The sequence below is a fragment of the Podarcis raffonei genome, chromosome 2 (assembly GCF_027172205.1).
Source record: "Podarcis raffonei isolate rPodRaf1 chromosome 2, rPodRaf1.pri, whole genome shotgun sequence".
NCBI lineage: Eukaryota > Metazoa > Chordata > Lepidosauria > Squamata > Lacertidae > Podarcis > Podarcis raffonei.
Genome location: NC_070603.1, coordinates 91,311,615 through 91,333,056, shown reverse-complemented (window position 1 = coordinate 91,333,056; position 21,442 = coordinate 91,311,615). Strand labels below are relative to the sequence as shown.

General features: G+C 41.9%; 1 protein-coding gene across 3 annotated transcripts in view; it reads left to right on the top strand.

Annotated features, from left to right (window-relative positions):
* Nucleotides 1-21,442, top strand: part of GRM7 (glutamate metabotropic receptor 7) — a 382,004-nt gene that overhangs the window by 188,654 nt on the left and 171,908 nt on the right. For all 3 annotated transcript variants that reach the window (XM_053378124.1, XM_053378122.1, XM_053378123.1), the window contains exons 3-4: nt 4,625-4,766; nt 11,124-11,278. In XM_053378124.1, coding sequence (XP_053234099.1) covers nt 4,625-4,766; nt 11,124-11,278 — 297 coding nt within the window. The remainder of the gene's footprint in view (nt 1-4,624; nt 4,767-11,123; nt 11,279-21,442) is intronic.

Sequence of the window (21,442 nt, the reverse complement as noted above, 5' to 3'; positions counted from 1 at the left end):
GTATATCGGTCTCTTAGAAACCTGTATGACATAAAGGTGAGATATTGAGTATGGAGAGGTGAATGCACAGCAGTTCGTTATACATAAGGCATTATTTATCAAAGCAAATATTTTAAAGGAGTTATTCAGTATGTTTCCTCTGCAGACTGGTAACATACTGGATTTTCTGAGAACAAATTCTGTTTCTGGGTGGATAAACTGCTACTTGATTGACAGCCAAGTGGCTTTGCTCCCTGAATCCGTGATTAATAGTTCAAGACACTTGATTGCATATACATTTGTGTGTGCGCATGCACAAATGTAATTTGGTGAGCTAGGCATATTTCTACCCCATTTTAATTTGATCCACATAGGCAAGAACACATATAAGCCCGAATATATCCAACACAATGTAAACTCTTCTGTTAGATAACAGTTTCAGTTGGGGATACTTTTACAAATGAGTTCATTTTGATTATGTTACATAGCCATTCTAAGGTCTGTTGAGCCTTCTCAGGAGAAGAAAACAACACCTCCTATATGTTACACACTAGTGTGCTTCAGATGGCATTTTTTTATATATAATCTAGCTTTTCCTTTTTTAAGTAGAATTTCATCTGACTTTTTTTGCTAGGGTTGGTCTAAGATCTTTAGCCAGTCCTTATTCAGCTTTCCTCCAGAGGTGCACAGGGGCCAAGGGGACATCTTCCTGCCTCCTCCTTCTTCCCAAACTCTGGGTTTTGGGAAGAAGGCAGGAGGGCTCTAGGACACTGCCAGAGCCTCACACCTCCTTCCCAAAGCCTAGTGCCTCACTTACCTGGATGAGAAGTACATCCTATTGAATTCAGCAGGGCTAGGAAAGCAGCTCAAAAATAAGAGAGCAATCCTAAATATGGGAATCCAGTGTAATTTATTTAATTAAATTTCTACAGTGCCTTTCATCCAAAGATCACAGTTAAGTTTATGGTCTAAAAGCACAAAATACATAAGATAATAACAACCAAAATACAAACAAACAATAACACACACACTGGCATAAAGTATTCCAGACCCAGACTTTGTTCAAGAGCGATGCTACTGCCGATTGAGCCAACCTCAGCCTGGCAGAGGAGAAAGAAGCCTTTAAAATAGTTTAACTTACACCACTCTTTTACTGGTGTAAGTTCTACCAGGTAGCCAGGTCATGTGACAGAGCTGAATGGAGTTAGGACTCAACATAGGTCTGTCTCCCTTGCCTGGTCCTTCCCTAGCCACTTCCACAGAATACCCATTTTTCAAGGACTTGACTTGCTTGACCCAGCTGGCTGAGCTGGGATGGGGGAGTTATGCTAGTGTATCTTGGGCTGAGCCAGGGTTGGGTACTTAAGTCAGCGTAGCCCAACTCTCGCCCTCTCGTTCTTTCTCTGCAAGTTGGCTCTCAGTCCAGCTCAGTCCATTCATCCATGGCAAAGTCCTGTTCCCAAGGCCCAGTGAGCAAAAGAAAAACAAACTTTATCTCTCTCACTTCTTTACCAGTTGACTGCAATAATAGTCTGTTGTTGTTGCTTGCTTGCTTGCTTGCTTTTGGACAGATGATCCCAGGGAGTAGGCTCCAGTCATTTATTTCATCTTCTCAGTCAAAGTCAAACAAACAAACAAACAAATATATACATGACATTCTAAAACTTATCATATTTGGATCCAGGGCAGCATCCATCCGGATCCAGCCTGTCTCTTAGCGTAGACCCAGATCATCGAGCCTAAGCTTCCACCAGCCATCATATTGGCAGCAAACCTGATGGAGGATATTATTATTATTATTATTATTATTATTATTATTATTATTATACATTTTTCTTTAAGAAGTAATATCATAAATAATCAGATGCATATATCTTGGCCTTATAATAATGACAAACTGTGCCATAGTGACATCTGCTGGAGGACACTACAGCTGTTATGAGATGTGACAGGATAGATTGGTTTCCTCTGATGAAACTGCAAAGATCTGGAAACGATAGAGAAGGAACCAATTGTGAAGCTGGAAATTAGACCTTTGGAAATGTGATTCCTTTGTGTCGTGATTCTTTTCTCTGCAGTGCCTAAGGCAGAATCGTGAATATCAGTAGCCTAGCATTTAAAATGTCATATAACTTAATACCCTTAGTAGTAAATATCTGTTGCACGTTAAAGCCCAAAGCACTTTAAGCAACCATGAGAATGAGATCCATGAGAATAGGACTTATATATATTTATTAGAATTTGAAATGGTTTACTGTACCTACACGGTAAGCAATATGATCATTTGCATACAAATTGTGTGACATTTATTTATGCATACAATTTATACACTGCTTATATTTAAACAAAAAACGGCTTACCACAGGTTTATATTTAAGTTTACATTTTACGTATAGGAGATGTGTTTGCACAGCGATTAGAAAACATTTTTAAAAATAAGATGGCAAGTTGGCCCTTTGTACTCTGTGCTGAATTGGCTGCCCTGAATTATGGTAGCTGTCCCGAATTGCACTCAGCAATAGAACCTTCTTCTTCTCCTGAAAGATTGTGTGAGGAAAGTCTCACTTTGGTTTTATGTTTTGTCTAGCAGGCTGTTCTTTGGGGATGTTTCAGGCTAAATGTTTTAGTGTCTCTATGCTACCTGTGAGTACAGCCAGGGACAGATAGTGCTGGGAATTTAAATGACTTGGACAATTCAGAAGCAATTGGGTCTGTCTGCCAAAGAGACTCGAGCCGCAGGGGAAAGTAGTAACTATAAAGTCAGGCAATTTTCACAATATTGTTTGGGGAAATGGATTTTCCCTCCCCACCTTTCCCTTTATGTATCACTCCAATGCTTTAACACCATCCCCGTTGAGCAGAGGCTCCACAAGGCCGTACCTCGCATGTTTGCTGTGCTATTAATAAGCTTAAGGTTCATGTCCAAATGTGTGCCGGTTGCAGTGGACAGGCCATTAGAGAAGGTTCTGACCTAGTATTGGAAAGAAACAGGGGAGGGGAAAATAGTAGGAAAGTTTATCAGATGCCATCTTCTATCAAAATAAAGAACAGGTTTTCTGGAGGAGGAATGCATAATTTGTGCACAGTGCTCATGTCTGTGCAATTCTGACACACACACACACCCTGAAAACTTAAAGCATATATTAGATTTTAAATTAGTTAGTTGATGTTCATGAGACAAAATTTGTTTTGTAACAGTTAAGAACAAAGACATCTCTGATTGATTGATTGATTGATTGATTGATTGACTGGTTGATTGACTGGTTGATTGAGTTTTGCATATCAGTTCTTGCAGGTCAGGCCAACATACATGATTCACTACCCTCTCTCTTCAGCCTCAAAACCATCCTGTGAGGCAGTGGCTATCCCAACATCACTTAGGGAGTTTCACATTTAGTGGAGATTTGAACCTGGCTGTCCTTTGTTTTAGTTGGACAATCTGCGGCTACACTGAATATTTAAGAATTCAGAACAATCTGTTGTTGATCAGAGTGAGCCTGAGGGCACATACGCATCGACCTCTCACCCCCACCATTCCCACAGAACCCCAAAACTAGGTATTAACATTACCTGAGTTTACAAAGCAGCGTGAGGGATGGGCATCAGAACTTATTACCTACCACCACCAGTGCTCATGTGCTTTTTTTTTCTGGCATCCCCTTAAATAAAAGGTTTGCAGCAGCAGAAAGTAAGTATACCACTCCAAAGTTCAATAGTGATCACAATGCAGAATTGAAAGCAAACTCCATGCATGAGGTTTTTTTTTTCTTTTGAATCATCTTTAACTTTACCTTTCTTTACAGCATCATGCCACCTCTCTCTCTCTCTCTCTCTCTCTCTCTCTCTCTCTCTCTCTCTCCCTCATCTGTTGACAAGCACGTCCCTTCTCATGTTGTTATCATGTCTCAGGAAACCTTTCTTAAGCTATAGTGAAATCCAGCCAAAGGTGAAATTGCGGTTAGAGTTCCATCTGCGTACAACTTGCCAAAGCCTTATGTGGGATGGCCGCACCCCAGAACCTGCTATGTCTTTTGCTTTGTTTTGCTGAGTCTTCTCCAAATGCACCTCGCCTGCAGTGCACAGATCCATCTCTCTTTACAGGCCTTGGATTCACACCCCTCTCAATTATGATGTGAGGGTAGCAGGGATGGACTCATTCCACACCATGAAGTATTTTAGGTGAAAAACCAAAGTCCAAGCGATGCTTCTACACACTTGGAGGGCAGTCTAGATTTTGGGAAACCTCATAAGGTTTGGGAAATTTAATGGGAATTTAATTCTGGATTCAGATTTTCAGATTTATCTGCATTTTTCTTCCTTTCCCTCCACTTTTAATCATTAATACTGCCTTGTTGATTTATAGGGTAGCCTAATATTCCTGACTTATTAATCTTCACAGTGCCAGGTTGGACTAGCTGAGAACTTCTGAGGTAGATTAGGCTGATCTGATTACTTGCATATGAACATCCAGATATCTTCATGGCTGAGTGGAAATTTGGATCCATTTTCCCCAGAGTTAAAACCACATCCACTGGACCACACTGGACAAATGAAGTCTTCATCTAATCACTATTTCCCCCCCAGTATTCCTTCTTGCACTAATTTACAGATTTTAGCATCTTGTCTTCTTTCTTTCTATTAACAGGTAACCTCTGCATTGCTCAGTCATTGAAAATCCCTCAGGATCGCAAAGACAAGACCTACGAATTTGATAAAATTATCAAGCTGCTCCTAGATACTCCCAGAGCCAGGGCTATCATTGTATTTGCCTACGATGAGGATATAAAGTAAGGATGACTGAAGAAATTAACTTGTTTACACATAATGGCTTTGTGGATTAGCAAGAAAATACAGAAAATAATTTCAAGAGCATATACACATAGAACAGAATATGCAACTCAAAGTAGTAGTGGAAGTGTTTGCGAGCTGCATCAGTTTTGTGTATTAAAATTTCTGTGCATTACATGGACAATAGATGTTGATACACAATTGTTCCTGGACTGTACCACTTCAGACTGAAGGAAGGGGATTACCGGTATATGGTTGAATTCTTCCCCATAGGAAAATTCCCTCCCCATACAAAACTGGTACACTAGCAGAAAATGCTAGCAGAAAACATTCAGTAGAATTTTTCTCCATGGCCTCTAGTGTACTATGTACATAGAGTGATTATCTACCTATCTACCTATCTATCTATCAATCTGTCCATCAAAACATATTTATAGATAATATACAGTTGTGTGATTGCTTGTCTGCAGTCTGAAGTGGTAAAATCCAAGAACCTTTGTCCTACATAATATGCGTGAACTAGACCCCATTTACTTTTGTGTACAACTAAAGGGATGGTAAGAGCCAAAGGAATTAGCTGGTAGTGCAATCTGCATCTCAGATCACTTGCTTGCAATCCAAATATTTTGTACTTTACAGCGCAGGTCCTTTGTAGCTAATTATATTGCCCTTTGCAGGATTCAGTTGCTTTGCAATTCACTTGCAAAGTAGCTAAACTGCAAGGCTTTTGGTCTGGAAACTTGATGCTTTGACATTTAGCCTTGCCGGACCAGAGGTGCAAAATCAAGGCAGAATTCACCAAGAGCTCAGTTACTATGAAAATTCATTAAATGTAAACTTTTTAAATTAGAGTTGTTTGATAGTCAAGATCAAAGCTCTTGCAAGCAGATTTGTAAAAGATGTTTAGCTAAAATAGGGCTGCCATACGTCTGGATTTTTCTGGACATTACTGAGATTTCAAAGGGGGGGGGATTTCCGAAAGGTGGCACTTTGTCCTGGATCTTAGGCAGGTCAATCGAAAAATTGCAGGTTTTTTAGCATCAACAATTTGTAAAAAAAATTAAAAAGCTCAACAACTGGTTTTTGCTTTTTGAATTACGGCAGCCCTAAGCTAAAACTTGCCAAACAATAAAGAGAGAAAATGCTTGATGTAAACATTATGATCAAAATCATCTGAAGATTGAGATTAATTGGGAGGGGGAGCAGAGAAGGGCAGACCCTTCTTGCAAAGTGTCTGTGCTATGGGAAGGCAAACTAAGGCCCTGGGGCCAGATCCGGCCCAATCGCTTTCTAAATCTGGGCCTCGGACGGTCTGGGAATAAACGTGTCTTTACATGAGTAGAATGTACCGTATTTTTCGCCCTATAGGAGACACTTTTCCCCCTCCAAAAATGAAGGGGAAATGTGTGTGCGTCCTCTCGCTCTCCAAGCTCTGCGCAGCTCTCCGCAAGCCGTGGGAGCCCGGCGCTGGGCTCCCACGGCTTGCAGAGAGTTGCCTGCATGCTGAAGCCTGGGCGCACTGAGCTCAGCGTGCCCAGGCTTCGCGCAGCTCTCCGCAAGGCACGGGAGCCCGGCACTGGGCTCCCACAGCTTGCGGAGAGTTGCCTGCATGCTGAAGCCTGGGCGCGCTGAGCTCTCTTGCCTGTTCTGGGGGCTGGGGTCGGGGGAAGCTGAGGCTTGGGGGGGAATAATTTTTCCCCTTTATTTCCTTTATTTTCCTTTATTCCCCCCCAAAAAAACTAGGTGCGCCTTATGGGACGGTGCGTCCTATAGGGTGAAAAATACGGTATTCTTTTATTTAAAATGCATCTCTGGGTTATTTGTGGGGCCCGCCTGGTGTTTTTACATGAGTAGAATGTGTGCTTTTATTTAAAATGCATCTCTGGGTTATTTGTGGGACATAGGAATTTGTTCATTTTAATTTTTTTCAAAATATAGTCCAGCCCCCCACAAGGTCTGAGGAACAGTGGACCGGCCCCCTGCTGAAAAAGTTTGCTGACCCCTGGCAACAACAACACAGTGGTAGTTCCTTAGATGAAAAAGCTCCATCTTGCCTGTGTTTTCAATAAAAAAGCTGTATTGATATAAGTTACCATTTTGTCTGGAGACTGTGTTGCATTGATTTAATTTTAACCAAGATGAGAGCTGATTAAGAAACCAATAACCCCCCAAAGTCTTAGAAAATTACTGAGCAATTTGTGGGATAGAAAATGCAAGATACATAAACCACTAAGTTATTCAATCAGTACTCAGGCTGAACATTTTCACAGTCTTTGGGATGGGAAGATAAAGGTTGCAATTGTTGTCAACTGAGATCCACATGGTTTAGAATGACTTGTTTTCAATTATTTGAAAAATCTAAGCAATGTTTCAGAAGACAAATGAAACAGAGGAAGAAAAAAATGAAGGAAATAAGGAGTAAGGAGTCTGAGAGAAGAAAGGAGAATGAGAAAGAGAATAGGCATAGAATATAGATGCTTATGACTTGAACCTGCATAGGTGAAGGTTTGCATGCCATTTTGAAATAAGCAAGCAAATAGTTAATGGAGATCTGCTATCATTACTCTCAACACAGCCCACTTTTCATTGGCTGCTGCCAAGGCCGGAGCTAAGCTAGTTAGAGGAACATCTTCCATTGTCCTGACCAGAGAAGGCAGATTTGGAGAGGGCGCAGATCATGCAGAGGAAGGAGTGGGGAGTCCATTTGCACAGGTGGAAATCCTTGCACTGATAGGATGGTTAGTAGAATACATCCCCAATATATATGCTGGAATCCTATAACAGATATTGAAGAATTTAGTATTGCTAAAATGAGACATAGTTTGATAGCATCCTTGTTTCACTCACCGGAGGCATTTATGCATGGGAAATATATCTCAGCAATATCCAGGGCACATGCATACATGTTAAACCCAGGCTGGACTCTACACATCTGCAATTCCAGTTAGGTATGGACAATGTGAACATCTCAAATGTTGGGAGTGATGCCAATAACCAAAGGTTCCCCCAAGCAGCACATTGCTCATACTCTTTCAGTAAATGATGCTTGTAATTCCTATGTTAGAACTATAGCTCAGAAGTGAAGAATGGGGTGTCCTATGCTGGCATGCCTTTCCATTGACACGAGTGCCTATTCAGCATGAGTTATGGATGCCAAAGGGTGCTTTTGTAAGAATGATTTGTGGATGGGAGCAACAGCATCTAAGGAGTCTGGCAGGGCTCATACCAGTGTTTTGCCTCATTGTGCCATCCCTGGTGCCATTTGCAGTCGGGCTGTGGGACTGGTGCAAGCAGAGTTATATATGTGATGAACTTTGTTAAATCCTTTGCTGATGCAAGAACCACCATCCTATTTTGTAACTGCCAATCAGCTGAAGCCATGCTATTCTCCCTGTCTCCCCACAGTGAAAAACCTTCCATTCTAGCAGGTTTCTCACTTATTAGTTTTAAACACACATTTTAAAGACTGAGAAAACTATTGTAAGGAAGTGTGCCGAAAGTGTAATGAATGGATAAATGTCCATGGGCAGAAACTGCATGCTGATTTTGAAATATATAATGAGATAATCCCTGTGGATATTCAGTTTTGGGGAGGCCAGAAATTTCATGAATTCTTATTTCACAAGTTAGTTGAATGCTAAAATTGTCCATCACTCTTTGCTTAAAGACACAGACCTGTTTATTTTACTAGAGTGTATGTGCGCTTATGCACATCCTTCCTGTTGTGAAAAAACGTGTTGTCGTTTCATTAGTTTGCAGGAGCCTCTTTTGGCATTCCTTGAGCCACACAATTAATATTGCATAGAAGAGGAAGTGGGGATGAATATGCTTGTCCCATCCCTCTGTTGCCATTCCTCTTGCCTTCCATGAGTTGGTGAGATAGTGACTGCACTGGGAGCCTGCTTTAATCCATGTAGGAACGTCACACATTTTAGAATGCTAATTTTCTTTTCTTTTTTTTTAAATGATATTTTATTCAAATTTCAAAAACAGATTACAAAAGTAATAAGATAATAAAAAGAAAACAAACAATAGAAAATACAAAATAGGAAAAAAAGAAAGTAGAAAAAACAGTAAAGAAAAAGATAAGTCCATCTTTCAATTTCTTACTTTTCATTCACTTATTTCCCTGACCTCCTCACACCTCCCCTTTTTGTATTCCATTTCGAATGTTTAATTCAGCAAATCCTTTCCCTCTTTGTTTTTATCTTAGTTCTTTATCTTAACATATTATAACCTTATATTTTCATCTATTTAACAAGCCATTTTTACATACTCCTTTTTAACATTGTTGCTAAAACCGCTTCATTTCATTCCGACATCATTTAACATTCATTAATTTTACAATGTTTCTGTAGATAATCCTTAAATTTCTTCCAGTCTTCTTCCACCAACTCTTCTCCCTGGTCTCGTAGAATGCTAATTTTCTGTGCAGTGCTTGAGCATGCTCATTCTCCCTTCCTCGCCTGTGCAATGTTAATTGCATGGAAAAAGCCTGAAGAAGGCTAGGACGTTAGCCTATCGCTTATAATTACGTCTTGCTTTTCTGTGCTCTTTATTGATATTGCTTTAGTGCTGGGGTATTGCTCAAAGACTGAGCTATTGCACTCCTTCCTTGTTCCGTGCAATTAGCTTGATTCCGCAGCATCTTGTGTAATGTCATCGTTTTTCTTTTCTCTGTTTCACCAGTCAATCAACTGTTTGGAAAGTTGTGGCAATATTTGAACACTTGTCTGATATGGTAATTGTGCCCTTTTTTTTTTTTGCTTTAGGAAATGAAAACCATGGGCATTCATTGCAACCCTCCTATTACGGGGGAGAAGTGGCCTTTCCAAGTGCAATCATATCCATACTTGCTTAAGCATTAGGAAGGAAAATAAAATAGGGGTATTTTCTTCAGTATGAAATGTACTGTAGCTAAATGCCCATAGACCTTTTTGTATAGATTATTCTACAGGGAAGTAATTAGCACTGAAATTACCATGGCGATAGAAAGAGGAGTGAAATGTGTTGTAAAATCAAGATAAAAATAAATTTCCAGGAGAAGTAATTCTACATTTTGCATTTAGGAAGGCATAAAATATACTATATATCACATTCATTGAAGCTTTAATTATGTTAGGATTGCCATCTTTCAAAAAGTAAAAGCCAGGACAATCAAAAATGGTTGAGCAATTTTGTTGAACAAAATCCACGTGTGTGGCAGCCCTGAGTTATGTTGTTGCCCTTGGGTGTCAAACAAACTAAAGGGTTAAGAGATTTACAGTACAATCTTCTGCTTGTATGTTCAAAATGTTTTGGATCCCACTTTGATGCTTCAGACAGAAGGTCAGATCATCTCAAACTGATTTGGGCAACACTTAGTCTGCCTTAGATTTGAAAAGCCTGAAACTACAGATGTCTCCTCCCCATTGCCTTTCCTTCTGAGGTGCAGCTTAAGACAGCTTTCTATATTCAAGCCTTTAAGGGGCAGAGGATACAAGCCTCATGCTCCTCCTTTTTCATAGCTGTACTCTGACTGCCTGGAACTTATCCCTTCCTGTTATAAGTTGTCAGCAAGCATCACTTTTAACAGAGAGGTGGTACCCTGTTCTCTCTGCACTGGCAGCCAGTGAGAGGGTACAGGGAGGACTCAGGTTGTGGGCGTTTGGTGGAACTCTGCATACCAGGTTAGGAAGTTGGTGTCAGTACCAGGTAATGCTTTCTCTCAAGCCATCCTTGGGAGTCCTGAGCTCTGCAGTTGCCTCTGTTACCACAGACACACAACCATGTGGTGAAAACACGGGCACCATTTTAGATTCGTTCTGGACCCCACCCAGAAGCACTATGATTGCAAAGTCATTGCCTGGTTGGTCACAAAACTATGCCCCTATTTCCACCCCCTCTTTCTTGACAGTTATGAAGAGCTTTGTAGAAAATGGACTATGTTCTTAACTCTGGGCCCTGACTTGCCCCAGTGAATTTCTGAAGGAGGTTAAAAGCTTCAGGAGCAGCCCAAATTGTGGCATAATTTCTAAATGACCGGTGGATATATATTTTTAAGCATCCTTGATTTTGAAATCACACAGCTGCTTCCTAACTATATCAAATTGTGCAGCTGATTGTACCAGTCTAACTTCCAAAGCCAAGAAACAATGGAAAGCGAGACTGAAAGCATCCTTATGAGGCAGCGCTCAACTTCCAGTTATGGGGATTCATTGTTCCAGCTCATTAAGCAACCTTTCTCTGCCTGCTATTGTTCCCAAGTGAATAAGTATCACTTTGACTTTCCTTCTCTCTCCCCCCCCACTTTTATATTTGTGTAAATTATAAATGTTTCTCTCAACTGAATTGAATTGAATTGTTTCTCTCTGCAGGCATATCCTTGCAGCAGCAAAAAGGGCTGATCAAGTTGGCCATTTTCTTTGGGTGGCATCAGACACTTGGGGCTCCAAAATAAATCCTGTAATACAGCAGGAAGATGTCGCCGAGGGAGCCATCACCATTCTGCCCAAGCGTGCAACAATAGAAGGTAAGGGTTTTGCTCTCTGGTTTCACCGAATGGTCCTCCCTTGTTTTACATGTGAACCTAACCTCATGTTAAACCGTTGTCTCATATATTGTAAGTTTCAGATTCGTGAACACAATGCAGCTGAATTTAAGAGAAGCTATCTTCCTAACTGTGTAGCCTGCTGTTACAAAAATCTTTATAGGCATGCAGGCTGTTCTCTGCATCACCTCTGTTAGTGAGCAACAGGCATCATGGGACTTGCATGGGGTATACGAATGCTTCTCTGACAACGATGACTGGTAGCCCTGTAAAATGACAGCAGTAAAATATTCCGCACCAAGGTGTACGCTTGTGAAATGCAGTGTCAATTATTGGCAGCCAGCAAGATGTTCATGTGTTTTGCAACCTCTTTATAAGCACAGCAGGTCCTGCCAACTTTATGATATTATAGGGATGGTGTAGGAGCTTAAAGCTCCCATTTGTTTGTTGATCAAGCAAGGCGCACTCCCACCTGCCCACAGAAGGCTGACTCTGACTGGCAGTGGCTCAGTAGGGATTTAGACAAATCCTTGCCTGGAGATGCATAGTTTCAAACATGGGATATTCTGCATGCAAAATGTGTGCTCCATTGCTGAGCTCTAGCCCCTTCTTGTTCTATTAGCACCCTTCAAGAATCAATAGGCTTCCTGATTGGTATTCATATACATTTTAAATATGAAAACCTCTTTCTTAAGGAGATGCTGTGTAAAGAGAAAAAGTGTTCTCTGTTGATACAGGGCTTTGTGCCTGTTGCATGTTAGGCCATCTCTGCAAAGACCCTGGAAGATGAGTTTCGCACATTAAGTTGACATCTGGTGTCTTTCTTCGTTCCGATGAAATCAAATATTTGTATTCCTTTTTACGAAGTTCACGCTGCTAATATACTCCTTGTTCCTTCTAAGAGTTATAAGGAAATCTGGTCTGAAAGCGTTCTGTTCAGCACTGTGCAATTGGAAGTCAAGCTGGCCCAATGGTTCTTTCCCTTCTCCTCCTTACCCACTGCAGCTCCATCCACTCCAAAAAGCCTCTTCAGAGATTTTTTTTGGGGGGGGGCCTACAATTGATTTGGGATGCGGGTGGCACTGTGGGTTAAACCACAGAGCCTAGGATTTGCCGAATGGAAGGTCAGCAGTTCGAATCCCCGCGACAGGGTGAGCTCCCGTTGCTCGGTCCCTGCTCCTGCCAACCTAGCAGTTCGAAAGCACATTAAAGTGCAAGTAGATAAATAGGTACCGCTCCGGCGGGAAGGTAAACGGTGTTTCCGTGCGCTGCTCTGGTTCGCCAGAAGTGGCTTAGTCATGCTGGCCACATGACCTGGAAGCTGTACCCCGGCTCCCTCGGGGTACAGCGAGATGAGCGCCGCAACCCCAGAGTTGGTCACGACTGGACCTAATGGTCAGGGGTCCCTTTACCTTTACCTTACAATTGACAGGCACAGGGAGAAAGTGGGACTGTGAAGAACGTGACCATTCTGTACAGGCAACCTTCAAAGTCTCCTGCCTTTGCAATTGCTTCCTTGCAGGTCTGAAAGCAATTGTGGCAGAACATGTTGGACTATAATTCTCATAATCCCTGACTATTGGCCACTCTAGTCAGCGCTGACAGGAGTTGGACTCCAACAACATCTGCACACAGGCTTTTGAGGCTCGGTACTTAGTTTCTGAATGTAGGACTTTTCTTGTAACATGGACTACTGCACAGACAGATGCCTGCATTATGTCCCCTTGTTCAGTTCACAAGAACGTGATTGACAATTGCACATACAGCCATGTGCTTGGCATGACTACCTATGTCCGGGGGGCACTGTGTGCAATGCCAAGGCATATCCTATCATATCCTATCAAGTCTGTCAGTAGAAGCAGATGCAGCTTACGCATGGATACCTTTCTAGAGATAGGAAAGAATGAATTGCTTGCTTTGGAGGGAGGCTGCGCAGAATCAATCCATGTGTGCAAGGGCAGGTTGCATCCCATAATGAGCACTCACATCATATATTGTGGGTGTCCTTTGTGGGATTGTGTGTGGTGCTACAGTTCCCAGGGAACTTGCTAGTAGATGAGGGCTGGCCTGCTTCTCAGTGTATTATTCAGAGGTTCATGCCCAGCCTCAGTATTAAATTTCATTGCTGGGAGGTGGGGCCAGCCCCATTATAAATAGGGGGACGAGTCGGTATTAGCCAAGCAGACGGCTCTGGAGATTCACCCTCCCTACACTCCCTTATTTAATGTTTTCCTGTTTCCTGGTTAACTTTTGTGCCCTGTTTAGCCGGTGCTGCTATGGTCTATGACTGGTTGCTGTTGAACTTTTGCTCCCTGTTTAGAGGGTGCTGCTATGGTCTATGACTGGTTGCTGTTGAAGGACCGGGAAGAAATTTTCCTGCATTGGCAGGTTTTGTCTTCCCTGTAGCAATTCGTTACAACTTTGGCAGTTATGGTGGAATCCTTTAGTCTTTTCTTCTCTATAATGGGGGAAGGGGTTGAAGTGGTGATTTACCTCCTGCGGCGGTGATTCCAGGGTCCCCTCTTAAAGGGGTTACATAAATGGTTATCACTGGCCATACACTGAAAGGTTGCCACTGAACTACCCTGCGTGCGGGGATATGGGCTCGGCTGCCTGCCTACACTTACGTCGTGCAGAGCACCCCCATATCCCAGTTATCCTGATGTGCCCCAGTTCCCCTGGCTGGGGGGCTGGGAGGGATACACGCCGAAGGCCTAAGCCAAGGTCTTCCTACATTCAGAAGTTTAATAAAGTTGTGGCCTAATTTTAATTCCATAACATTGTCAGAGTCTTTATTTCCTTTCCCACAATCCCTGGGGGCTGGGGCTGTCGTGCCTGGTCACGCAAACGATCTTTGTTCAGCTGGTATGTAAACGGTTACTAACTTGGATGTATAAGATCCATTCTCAATGCAGCCATGATGTCTTATTCTAGGCCAATTGTGGGTCCTTATTTGATAATACACTGTGATAAGATCTTAGGGCACAGTGTGTTAATTAGAGGGTGTCAATCACATTTATGTAAGGCTGTTTATTTGGTAAGACTGTTGCTGCTTCCCCCCCTTTTTTTGCTTCCACTGCCTTATCATTTATGCGTTTCAGATTCATAAATTAGACTGCCATGTTTCTCTCTTATCATTAGATTATACATCAAACTGAAATGAGAAGAGACATTTTAATGTCATCTCTGTTATCTCGTAGCATAGAACAACTGCTCCCCAAAGACTGCTAGTGAATGTGTATATACCAAAGGAGGATGCCTTGCCTACCACGAAACATGAGAGCACCTCCATTTGCAGTGATAGGCTTTCATTATTTTGCTCAAAGAGGTTGTTTGAGTTTATTGCAGTTTATCTGAGGCTCCTGCTGCTGTGCCCACACTGCACTCCCTTTTGCCTTGCCTCTCTCCCCAGTAGCTGGCAGCAAGGTGCAGCGTTGGGAAGCCAGGTCAGCAATACAGCTCTGCCTGTATTGGCTACTCATGCAATGGAGGAATTTGAACCAGGGATTTTGCTCAGGGAGTGTTCTCTTAACTGCTACTTGGCTGTTTTTTAATGCTGCTACCTGGGGATTATAAAAGTTGGATGACTGGAGCAATGGATGAAGAAGTGGTTAAGGGAAAGCAAGAACGGCAAAAAATATACAGAATTTGAAAAAAAATGATTATAAAAAGGGGATATAAAGAAGAAAATACAGTTTTAAAAGGGGAAACCAGTGAAATTTATAAAATATTAGTAGAAATGGAGGATCAAGAAGATCAATTAAAAGAGGTGTGGGAAAGGAGACAGATAGATAGTCAAAGCTGGGGGGAAATATGGGAGAATCATACGTTGAAAATGTTGTCCATAAGAATAAAAGAAAATTATTATAAATTAGTTTGGGGATGATATTTAACACCAGTCAGATTAAATCAAATAAACAAGGAATATCCGGTGTTATGTTGGAGGGGATGCCAGGAAATAGGGAATTATGTTCACATGTGGTGGGGGTGTAAATATGTACAAATTTTCTGGCAAAGGGTGTTTAAGGAGGTAACAGAAATCACCGGGTTAAAGCTGACTGAAAGTCTAGCAGTAGCATTATTATCAATTTACAATGAGGTGGGAGGTTCACAGGCTATGAAGGACTTGCTCACAAATTTATTGACAGCTGCACAAATTATGATAGCTAGGAAGTGGAAGGGGCAAGCAGAATATAAAATGGAAGAATTTGTATAAAGAGGAGTGGGATGTAGCTATTAAAGAGAAATTAACATGTGCCGTTAAGGTAAGATGAGGAATACGCAGGAGAAATGATTTTGAGGAGATATGGAAGGTGTTCGTAGAATTTATACTGTTAAAACGGAAAGGGGTCAAACCATCGCAAGAAGTGCTGAAATTCTGGGAGGTTGGATAGTTACAATGGAATGGTCTCGGTGGTGGGGTCACATTTTTATTCTTATTTATTTATGATTATTACTTTGTCAAAATAAAAATAAAAAGACACAAAAAGTTGGATAAAAAACTGAGATTGCTACACAGGAGAGTATGAGCTGCTTGAATATCAAGTAAAAGTGAAATGATGTTGGATAGTTCAGCTGGTTAGAGCATGGCACTCATAGCAGCAAGGTTGCAGCTTTGATCCCCATATGGGACAACTGCATATTCCTGCATAGTTCAGGGGCTTGGACTAGATGATCCCCAGGCTCCCTTCCAATTCTATGATCCCAAGAGTCCTTTGTTGTTTAAGAGAAAAGGTTAAAATGTGAAATAGGTTGATAGGCTTTAGAGATGAATAGCTGGTGGAATAACTGTAGTCCATGAGTTGGTAACCTCAAAGATGGATTACTGCAATGAGCTTTATCTGGGGTGCCTTGAGCCTGGTTCAGAAGCTCTGCCTGGTTGCTGACAAGGACATCCAGCCGACAACATGTGACACCAGTGTTAAGATACCTGCACTTGTTTGCCCATCGACTGCCAAGCTAGGTTCAAGGACTTTGTATTCATTTGCAAAGCCTTGAACAATTTAGGTCCACCTGAAGGCTTAAATCCCAGCTTGGTCACTGAGTTGATCTGCAGGAGCAGGTGAGTTGAATGTTCCCCAGGTTTGTGAGGCTCATTTGACAACAACAAGAAATCATGTCTTTAGAATCACAGGCAGAAACTGAAGCAGGAGAGTGGGAGAACAAAGGCCTAGAGGCAGAGATGAATCAGGCTGGTGAAAAGTCACAGATGTCTCTGCAACTGCTTCATTGGGGCAAGACCTACCCAAGAAGGGTTGCTGTGCTCATGAGGCCTGACACTCCTGTGCAGATCCTGTTTTTTCCCCCTAATAAAGAGTTAACTCCAACTTGCTCAGTGTGGTTTACTGCTGACTCACTCCTATCATCGTCTGTGCATACGACCTGACATTTTAGAAGTTATAATGATTTTTAGAGTTTGCAAGATGGGCGTATTTTGTAAGTTTGATTTCATTTTATCATTCTGTTACTGTTATTAGCACCTCAAAGCTCTTAGTAGACAGAGGGTTGTAAGGTCCATGAACAAGAACAAAGAGTGTGTGCCGCACACAGCAGTCATCCTGCCATCAAGGTAACAGTCAGTGCCCATCCATAAAAGTGAAAATTCAGGCAGGTGGGTTGAAATTCACAAGGGAATATTTCCAGTGAAGTTCCATGGGAACGTGAATCTTTGCGGCGCCTTTTTCTAAAAGAGTTTTTTGCCGATAATGTGAGAATAACATGACTTCTTGTTAAATGTGCGATACTTCTGACCTCCTCTATTCGCACTTAGAAAGAAAAAATTAGAATACCAAGGAGACTTGCTGTCTCGCTTAGGCCGCACATGTCTCTGCACCAGTTTTACATAAAACATCAAGTTCTTACAAAAGTTTTTTAAAATCCATGCTGGGTTGTCCACAGTGTATCATAGTGCGAATGAGAGGGAGGCAAGCTGTTATTCTTTCTTTATTTTCTGTTGGCAGGGTGTGTGCGCTCTCTGCCTCTCTTTTAAAATTGTGTTGGTGTTTGTATAATTTATTTCTCTAAGTATAAGCTACATCGGGGGTTCTTTGCAAGGCTGAAAGGAAGGGTAAGTATATATGTTCTCTCAATGTTGCTGTATTCTAATGGGCAATAGTCAACCAAAATATTGCACTAGCGCAAGGATTAACACTAGTGCATTGAGATTTCCCCCTTCTTCCCCAGGCACACCCTGTGCCATCCCCAAATCTGCTCTGGAGTATTTGGCAGAAACTGATTTAGGCAGCTCATGGAGAAACAGATTTAAGTGGTGCATAGTGAGTGGAGAGGGGGAGAATGTTCTATTGCACAAGGAAAAATCCTTGCGATGATGGGATGTTCACCTTAGAACTGCATTGAACACAACCCAACTCATTTCCCAAGGATAACCTTCCAGATCAATGTGTAATTTTCAGCAAACAGACCTGCCATTCATTCATTCATTCATTCATTCAATATCCTGTCTTTTCCAACAAGGAGCTCAAGGCAGTGTACATGGTTCTTCCCTCCTGATTTTATCCTCACAACAGCCCTGTGAGATCGGTTAGACTGAGAAACAGCGGCTGTCCCAAGGTCACCCAGTGAGCTTTGTGACTTAGTGGGGATTTCAACCCTGGTCTCCCAAGTCCAAGTCTGGCACTCTAACCACACAGGTTGATGCATGTCGTTTTGCACTCAATTTATGGAAATTAGAATGAGAAGAATGACTCTTAGGACAGACAGACACTTGAACTTTCTCAAAGGCATTGACTGCTTTGGACCAATGAACATTCCTCAAAAGACCCTTTATCTGTTCAGTTTGTTAGGGATGTTCTGGGCCCTTTGTTGTTCAATGTCTTTATGAAAGACTTGGATGACAGAACTGAGGGGCTGCTCATCAGATTTGTAGATGACACCAACCTGGGAGGGGTTGCTAATGCAGAGGACAGAATCGGGTTTCAACACGACCTTAACAGATTGGAGAACTGGTCCAAATCTAACAAACTGAATTTCAATAGGGACAAATGTCAGATTCTGCACTTAGGAAGGAATAACCAGCTGTACAAGTATAAGATGAGGGACACCTGACCTGCCAGTAGTACATGTGAATAGGATCTAGGGGTCTTAGTAGACCACAAGCTTGACATGAGTCAACAGTGTGATACAGCAGCCAAAAAAAGCTAATGCTATTCTAGGATGCAGCCACAGAAGTCTAGTGTCCTGATCAAGGGAAGTCGTAGTACTGCTTTATTCTACCTTGGTTAGACCACTCGGAGCACTGCGTCTAGTTCTGGACACCACAATTTAAGAAGGATAGCGACAGTATGGATCTTGTGAAGAGGTGAGCAACCAAGGTGAACAGGTGTCTTGAAATCAAGCATTATGAGGAACAGTTGAAGGAGTTGAGGGCGTTGAGCCTGGAGAAGAGGAGACTGAGAGGAGATATGATAGCATTCTTCCATTATGTACAGGATTATCACATGGAAGATGGAGCAAGCTTGTTTCCTTCAACTGTGGAGGGTAGGACCCAAACCAATGGTCTTAAGTAACAAGACAGGAGGTTCTGACTAAACATCAGGAAGAACTTTCTGGTAGTAAGAGCTTTTTGACAGGGGAACAGAGGTTTTTAAGTAGAGGTTGGATGTCCATCCATCATGGATGCTTTAGTTGAGATGCCTGCATTGCAGGGGAATGGACTAGGGACCCATGCAGTCTCTTCCGACTCAATGATTCCATGATTCTATCAATCTGCATAGTCATTTGTCATGGTTTCTGTCTGAGCTGTTAGCTGAGGGGTTGGAGGGGGTTGTTTAGCAACAACAAGTCACATCTCCCTATCATTGTCAATGGTTCTGTGTTAGGGTTTTTTGTAGGCGGGTGGTCTGTAATTCCTGCCCTCCCCAGGGAAAGCACTTAGCCCATTTTGTCATCCTATAACACTGCCTGTGTAAATTGGCTCCCCAAGAACTAATGATCTAACTTAACAACGTTTGTGGGACAAATAAATGTTTGCCACTGTCCCAAAGGTACAGATTACGTGAATTAAGCCCTGTGAGCTTACATCAGTCTTAATATAGTCTGGTCTTGTTTGATGTAATTACAGTGAAGGATAAAGTCAGATCTTATTTGCAAAGGACAAGCAGTGTGCTTATATAATAATCACTTTATAAAAGGTTGCATTTAAAAGGTGTTTAATCAGAGCTCTTTGGTATTGATAAGCAATAAACAGTACCCATGTTTATGCAACAAAAATCAATAAAAGAGAATTGCATTTCCTTCAGACAGCCGTTTCAAAGCTTATTTGGGCAAAATAAAATGAAAGTAGTGAAAATCATTCAATGATTTTTTGTTGTTTTGTATTGAAGCCTCTTAGGAGAGGCAGTTACCCCAAAGGCAGCTTATACATCTTTTATTTTATTTTTTTAAAAAAGGTTGTTAAAACAAAAACAAAAAAATCACCCTTGTGATTTGTACTATATGCGTACTTATATGAAGCAAATGGGAAAAGATTAGAATTTATTTTGTCTGGCCACGTTCGGTAGAATCTAAGGTCACAAGGAAATGTTGTGTCATGGCAATGAGGGCTTTGTTGTGAATTTCTGTGTGTGGATATGAAGTGTGGAGTCCTGGGCACATGTGTGTAGAATGAAAACAGGACTAACAATGTTTGTGCAGATTCCCGAGAGAAAATTAAAGGAGTATACTGACAGGTCCAATGGCATGAAGCAGCAAGGGGAAGGAAGAGCTCTTCCTACTTTCATCTTGTATTTATTACCTTGCCTTTTTGCCAACACTATCCAAAAATGAAATGCATGAAATGACTAGACAGAACAGATAGTAAATCCTGGGATCTATGCGAGGAGGAGCAAAACTAGCAAGGGTTCACTTGACTTTGAGGGTCTACTGCTGATTTACTTAAGCTATTGCTGATTTCAAAACAGAGACATCACCTTGCCAACAAAGGTCCATATAGTAAAAGCTATGGGTTTTCCCAGTAGTGATGTATGGAAGTGAGAGCTGGACCATAAAGAAGGTTGATCGCCGAATAATTGATGCTTTTGAATTCTGGTGCTGGAGGAGACTCTTGAGAGTCCCATGGACTGCAAGAAGATCAAACCTCTCCATTCTGAAGGAAATCAGCCCTGAGTGCTCACTGGAAGGACAGATCCTGAAGCTTATGTAGGCTCCAGTACTTTGGCCACCTCATGAGAAGAGAAGACTCCCTGGAAAAGACCCAGATGTTGGGAAAGATGGAGGGCACAAGGAGAAGGGGACGACAGAGGACAAGGTGGATGGACAGTGTTCTCGAAGCTACCAGCATGAATTTGACCAAACTGGGAGGCAGTGGAAGACAGGAGTGCCTGGCGTGCTCTGGTCCATGGGGTCATGAAGAGTCAGACACAACTACACGACTAAACAACAACAACAACAATTGCTGATTTCCTTCCATTGCCATTTCTGTTGGCCATCATGGTCTATTTCCTACTGGTGTTATATTGGTCTTCCCCTTTTGTTCTCCTCACGTGCTGCCATGCATCTTAGCATTTACTTTTGTTCCTCTGCCTCATTTTGTGTATTCCAGCCCTCTCAATATTTTCTTTACATTAAAGGAAAATATTCTGTACATTCATCTCCTCAATTCTTGAAGCCAATCCATGATGATGAGGATGAGGATGAGGATGATTAGGTTGGCACTTGGGCCGGCCCAAGACATTTTGCCACCTGAAGCCGGCTGGGCCCAAATGGTGTCCTCCTCCCCCAGGCCAGTGCTTTAAAAAGTGTTACTGCATAATGCTGGTTCCTGCTTTGTGTATCCTGTACCACCTATTATGCTGCTTGAGCATGAAGGGCAGAGCTGGACTATCGTTCAGTAATCCTGGTAGCCACTGGAATCTGCTTGGAATTCCGCATTGATTCTTTGAATGTGGTGAAATGCCAACTTCAAAATCTGGGTGTTTTGTATTATGACACCTGTACAAAAGGCAGAGAGCCAATTCACATGTGATTTCAAATGAATACAACCCACCCATAAAGTCCACCCATAGCTGCTTTCAGACAGCTTTTTATTGAGACTGCATATCTTGTCATCATTTGATTTTTCTCACATGAGGAAGGCAGTATACCAGCAAGGTGTTCTGCTAAATGCAGGCCAGCTGAATTGTCCCCATT